Source organism: Loxodonta africana, chromosome 21 (assembly GCF_030014295.1).
Source record: "Loxodonta africana isolate mLoxAfr1 chromosome 21, mLoxAfr1.hap2, whole genome shotgun sequence".
Lineage (NCBI taxonomy): Eukaryota > Metazoa > Chordata > Mammalia > Proboscidea > Elephantidae > Loxodonta > Loxodonta africana.
Genome location: NC_087362.1, coordinates 68487881 through 68500527, shown reverse-complemented (window position 1 = coordinate 68500527; position 12647 = coordinate 68487881). Strand labels below are relative to the sequence as shown.

The following is a 12647-nucleotide window of genomic DNA, read 5'->3' as shown; positions in this document are numbered from 1 at the left end:
CAAAGGGCTGCTCCAGTAGAGAGGTCTCCAGCTGAGCTTGGGGGAGGGAGAGAAGGCAGAGGCTCCTATGCCCACCCCAGGCCTGGAGTCTCCTGCTACAGGCCTAGGCAGAAATTTATTTGTGCAATCTTTTTTTTTTTTTTTTTAATATTCACAGGTCACAAAACTGCCTCAGGGCTTTAAACCCAGGATTAAGACATCAATTAACTGAGGCCTGAATGCTCCTCTGATTAAAAATGGTGGCAAGACAGGATGAAGTATCTCCAAATTCAGCCTCCAAGCATCAAAATGCCACCGTGGTGAACAAAGCCCATTTAAAGGGACAGGCATCCCATCTCTCCTGGAGATAAATGTGCAGGAGCTGGGTGGGCGGGAATCTACCACCACAGGACCCCCGTGATCATCCCTTCCACAGCCTGTGACCCAGTGACGCAAAAGATAAAATCCCACAACAGGAGGGACCAAAAGGAAAGTGCTGGTTGAAACTGTTCATCCTCAGGAGGCTCAGATGAGTAAGTCCTCTCAAAGAACCAGTCATGAAGAAAATGGTTTGGTTCAGCTGTGAGTTAACATGCGCCTGGGACCCCTCCCCAGCCCTGGCCTGGCCATGCCTTCCCCTCTGCCTGACGCTCCCACATCGCATCTCCTGTCTTCCGGCAGACGGTGACATCTCAGGGGGTCGCTATGCCCTAAGAATTCCACTTTCTACTTGGTTTTCTAGGCTAACTTAGGGTTAAACGGCTATTCATCAGAAGACAAAAGATGAGTAACCCTACTGGAATACTTTCCACGCAGGCATCAGAATCTAGGTCATTATCTACGTAGCTTTTCTAATTTGGGACGTGTTACCCGGGATGCAGGAACCTGGTGCATTTCTGCCCCTAAGCCACCTGCCCTCACCATCTCCTGTGGACACAGACAGGCTGGGGAGTAGAAATAGATGTTACCCCACTGCCTGCTTAATACATGCGGGACACTTTCGCTCTGTGTAATTAACAGCTCTAAAAACGGCAGATGACTCAATTTAGCACGGTCTCACTTAAAACCCAAGAATACACACGGTGATTGCTGACATGCTTGCTCTTCTCTGACGCTTGCAGAGGTACTTAACCGAAACCCAAGGCGCCGAGCTATTATACGGTATGAACGTATCTCCTTTTATTTTCTACCCTACCTGCAGATCAATTTAATCACCTGCAAAACAGGAAAGGAGAACCACAGCCTAAATTATGGAAGTCAGGCGCCTGGCTCTTATTAAACTTCAACTTTTGACCTTCACATTCAAACTGCAATACCCAACCCGAGAAAAGAAATTATCAGTTATAATCTCATGTTTGTGGGGAAGAGTATGATTACAGGGAAATTTACAGGAAATCAAAAAGGCACTGCTTGAGAGAATGGAAAACAATAAAACAGTCACAGAAAGGAAATGAATGTCACCCAAACAGAAATGAGAAAGGAAGCTTCCCTGTGCTAGGAGAGGCTGCTTGCTATCTCCTGAACAGTAGGCTCTGGGAGGAACCCCAATCCCCAGCCCAGGTGCCACTGGAGCCGCAGTGTGTGTGGGTGGTGGGGCGTGGTGCCAGGGGAAACTCAGCCACACACCCCAACCCCCCCCCCCGCCGCCACTGCTACACGACGGCCTCAGCACAAGATCCACACCAAGGGCTCTCACCACCTGTATGTCCAGTGGGGCCAAGAGCAAGTTGAGGTAAAGGCTGGCTCTGGAGCAGACCCCCACCCTCCAGGGAGCTCCTCAGAGCTGCAAGGGGTAGCCTAACCACAGACCCCTGAACCATTGGCCTGGCATCAACTCCTGGCTGTTCCTTGGGCAAATCACTCATCTCCCTGAGCCTCACCTTCCTCATCTGTAGCATGGGGGTAATCATAGCACCTACCTCATAACATAAATGAAACATCTCTTTAGATAAGGTGACGTGTTCAGTGCTTAGCGCAGCACCTTGCACACAGGAAATCTCAAAAGATGACGGCCCTTGCAATTAAACTGTGTCAGCACTTGATTTGTGTTCTCACTCAATCCTTAAGCCATCCACCAGGAGTTACCACCAGGAGGCTCAAGTGAATCATCACCCCACACTGTGAGTCGGATATTCCTACATCCCCATTTTAAGGTGATGAAGCCAAAGCTCAGAAAAGTGACTTCCCAAGTGGGCTGGGCTGCGGTTAGAATTCAGATGCACCCGCATCCCAAATTAATGGTTTTCCCACTACCTCTAAGCGACTTAGGAGCCCTGGTGGCACAGTGGTTAAGAGCTTAGCTGCTAACCAAAAGGCTGGCAGTTCGAATCCACCAGCCACTCCTTGGAAACCCTAGGGGGCAGTTCTATTCTGTCTTACAGGGTCGCCATGAACCGGAATTGACACGACAACGTATTCTAAGTGACTTCACTCCACAGGACGTGGAGGGTGTAAAAGCTGACAGGAAACAGGGGTCTATTTAGATGTATTGATGAGTCATCATTTAAGATCATGGAAAGCCTACCCTCTTCTGTAGGTGGGAGGGACCTGCCACCACACCTCCCAGAATCCTACCTCAGTCACTCAGGCAGACAATGATCAGGACTGCAGTGGACCTCATTGAGTGACTGCAGTCGTCAGAGCTGCCAGGACCCACGCTATGAAACACACCCCTGAGGCAGTAAGGACAATGTGACATTTCTAAAACAGCTCTACTGCCATCAAATGCCAAATAAGTCCATTCTGCTGCTCACTTTAGTAAAGTTGGGAAGCCTTATGAACGCAAAATTCACCTCAGAGCCTTGGAAATGTCACCAGAATTAAAGTGTGCTTGTTGCAAGTGACGAGCTAATAATTTATCTCTTAGGAGAAGTCATGTGCACGACCCAGCCCTGGTCTCCAAAGCACTCGAACGGTAAACGACCACGAGGAATTTCGTACAGGAATTGTACATGGACACAGGCCTGTGCCTGAGTATCCAGAGTTTATTTTTTTTGCCAACTGAGGCTTCGGGCGGGCCAGGCATTTGTTACTTTATAAAAACAAAGAGAGACAGTTGTGAACTTGAAGGACACAGGCCCTCACCCTCACACATGAGACCCTGGTGGACAGTGGGCTGGGAGCTACCCACAGGGTTAGAAGGCCCACCTGCTCTCGAACTCTCTCAAGGGTCAACAGTGACCCTGTCGATGGCCTCTCCGGCCTAGCCCTGTCTCCCACTCCACACACTCCAAATGCCCTCCTGATCTGCCACTGTACATGCACCTCCCAGTCTTCCCCAACTCAGTGATGGCACCACCCAGCAGTTCATGAAAGAAATCCAGAGTCACCTTCAACTACAACCCTCACTCAACCATCCCAGCCAGTTCCTCACCAGGAGCTTTCTTCTTCACCAACTCTTTGCCCTCGGGCCTGGCAACAATCCCCTAACCGGCTACCTGTCCCTACCTCTGTCCCTCTACAATGGACTCCCCAGTCTGAGGCCAAAATGATTGAAAACCAAACCTGATCCTACCAGTCTCCTTATACCGTTTGTAATAGATTGAATTGTGTCTCCCAAAAAATACATGTCAACTTGGCCAGGCCATGATTCCGAGTATTGTGTGATTGTCCACCATTTTGTCATCTGATGTGATTTTCCTAGTGTTGTAAATCCTACCTCTAAGATGTTAATGAGGTGGGATTAGCAGCAGTTATGTTAATGAGGCAGGACTCAATCTACAAGGTTAGGTTGTGTCTCAAGTCCATCTCTTCTGAGATATAAGGGGCAGAAGTGAGCACAGAGACATGAGGACCTCATACCACCAAGAAACAACAGCTAAGAGAATAGCATGTCCTTTGGACCGGGGGTCCCTGAACTGAGAAGCTTCTCAACCTGGGAAGACTGATGACAAGGACCTTCCCCTAGAGCCAACAGAAAGAAAAAGCCTTCTCCTGGGGCTGGGACCCTGAATTTGGGCATCTAGCCTCGTAGACTATGAGAATAAACTTTGTTAAAGCCATCTACTTCTGGTATTTCTGTTATAACAGCACTAGATAACTAAGACACCCTTCAAAGCCCTGTGTTTCCCATTTCTCTCAAGACAAAGAAAGTCAAAACTGCACCAAGGCCAGCCTAGCCCTTGCCAGTTTCTCTGACTGTCCTCAGGCTCCACCTTCCTGGCCCCTGCCATCCACACAAGGCCATCACCCTTTCTACTGTCTCTAGCTTAAAGACTGGCCCCTCATCCTCGACTACTCTCTCCTCCCTCACTTCTCCCAGCAACACCAGCCAAGTCCTATTCATCCTTCAGGTTGCAGTCTCCAAAAGTGAATGAGTATGATCTGCCAACTAGACAGAAAAACATGGCCACATGGAATTAGGATCTGATGCAAAGAGTCCGCACATCTCTCAGTCAAGCGATGACTTGGCCAAGGCCCTGCCATCTTCTGAGTGCAGCTCAGTGGGCTATCAAAGAGCAACCTGATGGCTTAGGAAGAAAATTGGTGGTGCATCAGAGTTGGGGGCATCCAGGACCCAGAGGTGACTTCCAACCTGAAATGGCTTTTGCTGCACTGACTTAACAGAAACCAGTTATGCTGTAGGCAGGGCTGCCTGTACCACCACAGGAAGAAAGCCGGTGACAGAAGGAGCATATAACAGAATGCCACACTAGTCAAGATACATGCGTGACCTGAGGAGACAATGTTCACCTTCCTAGTAAAGGAGCCCCTAGGCAGCACAAACAATCAAGTGCTCGACTGCTTGCCAAAAGGTTGGCAATTCAAAGCCACCCAGAGGCACCTCAGAAGACAGGCCTCTCGTGATCTGTTTCTAATACATCACACAACCTTGAAAACCCTACGGAGTAGCTCTACTCTGCACACACGGGGTTGCCATGAGTCGAAATCAACCCGACAACCACGAACAACAGTAAAGGGATTATGTGTGATGTTTATTTTTACTCTTTTCATTACATACTTAGCTAGGCTTATGGCAGGAGTTTTTAGAATATTGAAAATAGAGGAAAAGATTTTTAAAAAATTTAATTGACATTCAAGTGACTCAGCCTTTTTAAAAAAAAACAAACAAACCAATCAACAAACAAAAAAGAAAAAAAGCAGAAGGGGTGCTGGGGGAGGAGGTATATGGACTGGGCTAGTCTGAGGGGCTCTCTAAGACGGGATGGATGGGAACAGCAGGGTCTCCCACCTCTCTGAGCACAATGAACAGCAAGGTGGCCACAGGCCATACTCACCACTCCACAATCTCGGGATGAAGAATGGTGTTATTGACATTGAACCTATAGGGAGGAAACAAATCAAGCCCATTAGTTCAATGGTCTACCATCGACCAACAAGAAACACCTCATCCAAGTCATATACACCATGACCAAGAGAGGTCCCCAAACTTTAACTGCATGGCTCCCTGGCCCCCAGAAGGCCTGCTGCTGATCACCTCCTGCAGCAGACCTGGCAGCCTGGGCTGCGTTAGCTGGAGCGCAAGAGCTCAGCTACAAACCACCACCTTCCCCACCACTGCTAGGTGGACAAGCACAGCCTCCTACCCCACTAGTGACAGAGAAAGGTTACGGCTCCAGCAACTGGGGAAGAGCATTAAGAAGGAAGGAAGATGTCACAGACTTAAAGGTTTCTGAATCTGTTGAAAGTTTAAGATGCTTGAAGAGCTGAGCATCTAAGCCTTTCAGTGAGGCACTTGGGGGTAACGAAGAGCCAAACAAAGGATAAGGGAAAAGGACAGGTTTTAGCATCCTACCAGCTCATACTTCTGTGAGTACCTCAGAAAGAGGCCCTGGACTCAGTCACCCAGAGAGTTCTCTCTACCTCCAAATGGTGGCATGGGGTTAGTGTCACTGTGGTACAGGACCCCAAAAGGGGAAAAGGTGGTTACAGGCCCCATCACCTAGCCAGAACCATCATGTGTGTATTAATGGATTCATGAGCCAATAAGATGGTTATAAGGAAAAATCTGTAGGACTAAATAAAGAGAAATAATTGACTTCAATGAGGGAATAACTGGCATCGAACTTACCCTCCTATCATCAAGTAAAAAATTATTTAACAAATATGAAACAACTGTTTCAGACACTGGATAACAGGCAGCGCCAAACCGTGATCCCTGAGAAAAACAAATGAGGTGAGCCCTGCGCTCGCCCTGGGTTCCTGCCTGGAGACATTTTGTGGACCCTGGTGCAGGAAGAGAGAACCCAGACAGAGCACGGGGGTCTCGCTGAGTTGAGGAAACTGAGTGGAGCTCAGGGAGGCTGAAGCAGCTTATATTTGTGAGGCAGAAGAGAAGAGGAAGCTCCACAGCAAGTGCGTTCCGGAGAGGCACAGCGGTCCCCGCGAGTCTGTGAACACTGAGACAAGCACACGCAGGTGAAGTTCCTCCAGGCCAGGCAAAGGGCAATGACTGGGGGCAGCACGCTGACAAGTCCCCAGTGTTCACACGGAGGGGCGAGACCCTCAAGATCTATTCTATTCCCCCATGATGCTCTCCGGAGGAGGGCTGGAGCCACGGCCTGGCTCTGCACTGATGGGGCTGAGAGAAGTGGGCTGTCTGCCCCAGGCAGGAAGGTGGGGGTACCTGCAGCAATTGTGGCCGAGCTCTTGCTCTCCACACTATCACTGGCAACAGACTGTCTCAGCTTTAGTTTGTCTGGAAAAGAATCTTTATTAGTCTCCATTTTGGAAGAATTTTTTCACTGGCTATAGATTTCTGCACTGACTTTTTTTCTTTCAGTTCTTTTAGTACTAAGATATTGTTATATCATACATCAAGTCACGTTGTTCCTTATAAGATGCCAGTGGTGATTATTCTTTCAGCGATTTAACATTTTTCCAAGTTTGATGAAAACTATAAACCACCAAGAAGCTCAATAAACCCCAAGCAAAGAAAATCACCACCAGCACAGCATACTCAAACTGCTGAAAAACATGGCAAAGAGAAAATCTTCAGCAACCAGAGGGGGAAAAAAAAGACATGTTATACACAGGGAAACAAATATAGGAATTACTAATACTCAAGATACTTGACTAATTAAAGCTAAAATAACAATATATTGTGTGGGATATAACACATATAGAGTAAAATGTATGACAGAAATAGCACAAAGGATGGAAGATTATAAATGATGGGATGCTGTTGTAAGGTTTTTACATTATAAGCAAAGTGGTATGTAATTTGAAGGGAGATTGTGATAAGTTAAAGATCCACTAAACCCAAAACCCACTGCCGTCAAGTCGATTCCGACTCATAGCATATTGTAAACCAAGCAACCACCAAAAACAAGGAATTAATAAAACAGAGATACCTAATAAGCAGTGGGAAAAAAAAAAAAAAAAGCAGTAGAGGAGATAAAATGGAATACTAAAAAATAGTCCAAAAGTAGGCTAGAAAGGAAAAGAGAACACCAAAAAAAAAAGAGAGGGAACACAAAACAATAATAAACAGTACACTTTTATCCAATCACATTAATAATGATCTAAACACTTCAGCTAAAAGGCAGGGACTGTTAGAGCTGGTTAAAAAAAAAAAAAAAGCAAGACCCAAGTATATCCTGCCTATAAGAGATGCACTTCAAATGTAAAGATAAAAATAAAAAGATGAAAAAAGATGATCCCAGCAAACACTAAGCATAAGAAAGCTAGAGTAAATGCATTACTATTAAAGCAGACATCAAGACAGAAAGTATTATAAAATATAAAAAGGGGCATAATGCATAATGATAAAAGGGTCAATTCATCAAAAAGATATAAAATCCTAAATCTACACCTACCTACTAACAGAGCCTCAAAATAGATGAAGCAAAAACTGACACAACTCTAATTCACAATTAGGGGTGAAGATTTCAAAAACTCCTTCCCTCAGTAGTTGATAGAAAAATAGACAAAATTATCAGTAAGAATATAGAAGACACTATCAACCAACCTAATCCAGTTGACATATATATGCAAATACATGTAAAACATATAACACAACAGTAGCATATATATTCACTTAAATGCAAATGCAACATTCTCCAAGACTGACCATATACTCAGTCATAAAACAAGTCTCAATAAATTTTAAAGTACTGAAATGATACAAAGTGTACTCTCTGATAACGACTGAATTAAACCAGAAGTCAGTAAGATAGCTGGAAAATTCCCAAATTTCAAATTGAAATACTTCTGAATGATCCATGGATTAAAGAAGTCACAAGAGAAATGAATATATTCTTAACCGAATAATAATGAAAACACAATATATCAAAATGTGTGGAATGCAGCTAAAGAAGTACTTAGAGGCAAACTGATAGCTTTAAGTGCTTATATTAGAAAAGTCTAAAAATCAAGAATCTAAATTTCCACCTTAAGATTCAGAAATACAGCAAAATAACCCCAAAGTAGTTAGAAGGAAGAAACCAATAAAGATAAAAGGAAAAATCCATGAACTACATAAGGTAAAAAAAAAACGTAAATAACTGAAACCGAAACCTGGTTCTCTGAAAAGATGAGGAAAAAAACTGATAAGCCTCTAGCTAGAATGATTAAGAAAAAAAGGCATAAATTATATTAGGAGGAAAAGGGAGGGGGAATATACCCACAGATCTCACAGATTTTAAGACATAATAAAATATCATAAACAACTTTATGACAATAAATTTGACAACTTAGATAAATCTGACAAATTCCTTGAAAGACATAAATTACTAAAATTTATACAAAAACAGAAAATCTGAATAACTTTGTAATTATTGAAGAGGATATCTATTAGAGAAATCAAAAAAACCTTCCCACAAAGAAAAATCCCAACCCAGATGGATTCACTGGAAAACTGTATCAAACATTTAAGGAATAAACAATACCAATCTTACACAAACTCTTTCTGAAAACTGAGGCAAAGGGAACACTTTCTAACTCTTTTTACAGTGAGAGCTTTACCGATACCAAACCAATACAAAGACATTACGAGGAGCAAGCAAGCAAGCGAACAAACCACAGATCAATATACCTCGTACAGTTACACTAAAAACATTCTTAAAATATTTGCAAATCAAATCCAGTAATATATTGTTGTTAACCTTTTGGTTAGCAGCCAAGCTCTTAACCACTGCGCCACCAGACTCCATGCATAGGAGGGGATTAAAAATACCATGGCACCTTAGTCATCAAAGTGACATCTTAGCTTTTTAAAACTTTAAAGAAGTCTTTCACAGCAGATTTGCCCAGTGCAATTATGTCATTGGATTTCTTGACTGCTGCTTTCATGGGGGTTGATTGTTGATCCAAGTAGAATGAAAACCTTGACAACTTCGATTTCTTCACCATTTATCATGCTGTTTGTTATCAGTCCAGTTATGAGGGTTCTCATTTTCTTTGTATTCAAGTGTAATCCATACTTGTACAGTGGTAAGGAGTAGTAGTAATGGTCGTGTCAGAACCTAACTTCAGGGGGGATAATAAGGATCAAGACGCATAGCATTGGGCAAATCTACTGCAAAAGATGTCTTTAAAGTGTTGAAAAGCAAAGATGTCACCTCTAAGGTGCACCTGACCCAAGCCATGGTATATTCTATCGCCTCCTATCCATGGTGAAAGTTGGACAAGAAATAAGGAAGAATTGACACCTTTGAATTGTGGTGCTGGTGAAGAATATTGAATAAACCATGGACTACCGGAAGGGCAAACAAATCTGTCTTGGAAGAAGTACAACCAGAATGCTCCTTAGAAGCGAAGATGGCAAGACTACATCTCACATACTTTGGACTTGTTGTCAGGAGGAATCAGTCCCTGGAAAAGGACATCATGCTTGGTAAAGTAGAGGGTCAGGGAAAAACAGGAAGACCCTCAACGAGATGGATTGACACAGTGGCTGCAACAACGGGCTGAGGAATAACAAGGATTGTGAGGATGGTGCAGGGTCAGGCAGTGTTTCGTTCCGTTGTACACAGGGCTGCTACAAGTCGGAACTGACTCAACTGACAATGACGACGAGAATCAAGATTAGCCCAAAGTTGATCCCTATGAGGTGGAGGTCAGACATACCTGCACTCCCCAATCTTTTTATCAATTCTGACACCAGCCATCCCTCTCACAGTACTTTCTACATCTCCGTTGGGTTTGCTAATCCTTCGCAATAGCCACAAAGAACTCACAGACCACAATTACAGTTACCAAAAACTCATTACCACCAAAATGACTCCGACTCATAGCAGCACCACAGGAGAAAGTACAACTGTCCCATAGGTTTCCAAGGCTGTAATCTTCACAGGAGCAGACTGACACATCTTTCTCCCATGGAGTGGCTGGTGGGTTCAAACCACCGACCTTTTGGTTAGCAGCCAAGCATTTAACCACTGCACCACTAGGGCTCCTACTTACAGTTGAGTGGTTTATTAAGGAAATAACAGGGTACGTCTTAGGATCAGGATCACCAGGGGACAACTTGAGATCAGATCAGGAAGCATGTAGGCAAAGTGTCCCTTTTTCAGTGTAGTACAACTCTCTCAGCGCCTCCCAGCCCCCTTGGGGACAGGCTGCCTCCTGGCCCCCTCAAAACAGTTCGTCTTGGCACTGCTGTCTGCTACCACTGACTCTGTGGCAGGGCCCCCCCTTCAGAGCCTGTCGCTGTCTGTGGACCTCTTGCTGTCTTCAGGGTTATAGCCCTTGACCCATGTTACAGCTCTTTTAGGAGGTTCCTTGCCTCCTCTCTGCTTCTTCTTTCTTCTGCTTCTGTCTCTGAAACCTCTGTAAGGTTGGCTGCTTATATCTACAACTCCTTGTCAATTTCAAGGCATGGCTCTCCCAACCAGGGCCATAAACTGACCAACCCTCTCGACAGGCCACAGGCACTTCATTTGCATAGCAGGCTACAGATACTTCATTTGCATAGCCTACTGACAAATTCCTGCAAGATGCATACCAATCACAGGGGAGGCTGCTGCCCAGACCAGACAAAAAGTTATCAAATCATCCTATTTACGGCTTACCCAGAAAATGTCATCAATCTGGACAAAAGCAAACACTCTGAAGAAGAAAACTAGGGCAAAGGTAACTCCTCAGGGCTTAGGGGAAAAATCTCTCAAGCTGTTTTTCCCAAAGAACCAAGGCAAAAGGCCACTGACTTTCATCAGTTAAGTACTTCAATTTATCTTCATTTTTGGCAAGCAAGGCTGTGTCTTGGGCATATTGCATGTTGTTAATGAGTTTTCCTCCAATCCCAATCCAGTGTTCTTTTTCATATAGACCAGCTTTTTGAATTATTTGTTCAGTGTAGACTGAAGAGATAAGACAAAAGGATACAACCCTGCTGCACACGTTTTCCAATTTTGAACCACACAGTATCACCTTGTATTGTTTAACTGACTGCCTCTTGATCCATGCACAGGTTCTGCATAAGCACAACTAAGAGTTCTGGAATTCCCATTCTTTGTAACGTTATCCATAATTTGTTATGATCCATGCAGTTGAATGCCTTTTATATCATGACCAAGTGCAGTTTATCTCAGACAAAAGATTAACATTAAAAAGCAATCAATGTAATTCTTCAAGCAGAAAAAGAACTATGATCATGTCAAAGAACACAAAAAATATTTGGCAAAATTCAATGCCTATTCAACTTAGAACTGTAGCAAACTAGGAAAGGAAGGGAACTTCCTCGACCTGATAAAGGGATCTAAAAAAAAAAATCATATAGCTAAAGTCATAGTTAACAGGTAACTATTGACTGTTTTCCCCTAAAGTCGAAACAATGTCTACTCTTACCAGTTATATTTGATACTGTACTAGAAGTTCTAGCTGGGACAAAATGGCAAGCAAAATAAAAGGCATGCATACTGGAAAGGAAAAAGTAAAACTGTCTTTATTCCCAGATGACATGACTATGTGTATAGAATATCCTATGGAATCTACAGAAAAAGCTACTAGACCTTTAGCAATAATGTCACAGGATACAAGATAAATTAAAAATCAATGGCATTTCTTTCTACTATCAAAAAACAATCGGAAAATGAAAATTTTAAGTCATTTACGCTAGTATCTAAAGTGGTATACTTAAGGATATACTGTCAAAATGGATTAGAAAATACAAAGAAACTACAAAACACTGCTGAGAAAAATTAAAGAAACCTAAATAAATGGATAGGTGTACCATGTCCATGGATTGGAACACTCAATATTGTCTACACTGATTCTCTCCAAATTGAGCTACAGATTCAATGCAAGCCCCATCAGAACCCCAGAAGACTTTTTTTTTTAATAAGAAACAGATAAGTTGATTCTAAATTTTATATGGAAATGTAAAGACCCAGAATGGTTAAAAACAATTTTGCAAAAGAAGAAAAAAAATGGAAAACCCAAAACACCTGAATTCAAGACTTAATTGGACAAGAAAAAAAATCAAGACAACATGATACTGCCATAAGATAAAAAGACAAATTGCTAGGTGAATTCAATGGAGAAATAATAGTGTCTTCAACATGATGCTAATTCATCTGAATATTCGTTTGGGAGAAGAAATGAATTTGATCCTCGCCTCACACTGCACACAAAAATTAACCTGAAATGGATCATAGATCTAAATATAAAAGCTAAAACTACAAAATTTCTAGAAAACACAGAAACTTCATTTCCTTCCAGCAGGCAAGATAATACAAAAAGCACTAAACGTAAAAAAAATCAAGAAA

General features: G+C 43.2%; 1 protein-coding gene across 6 annotated transcripts in view; it reads right to left on the bottom strand.

Moving 5' to 3' along the window:
* PEPD (peptidase D) overlaps window positions 1-12647 on the bottom strand; it is a 144960-nt gene that overhangs the window by 88685 nt on the left and 43628 nt on the right. For all 6 annotated transcript variants that reach the window (XM_010596099.2, XM_064274085.1, XM_064274083.1 and 3 more), the window contains one exon: window positions 5217-5261. In XM_010596099.2, the coding sequence (XP_010594401.1) occupies window positions 5217-5261 (45 nt within the window). The remainder of the gene's footprint in view (window positions 1-5216; window positions 5262-12647) is intronic.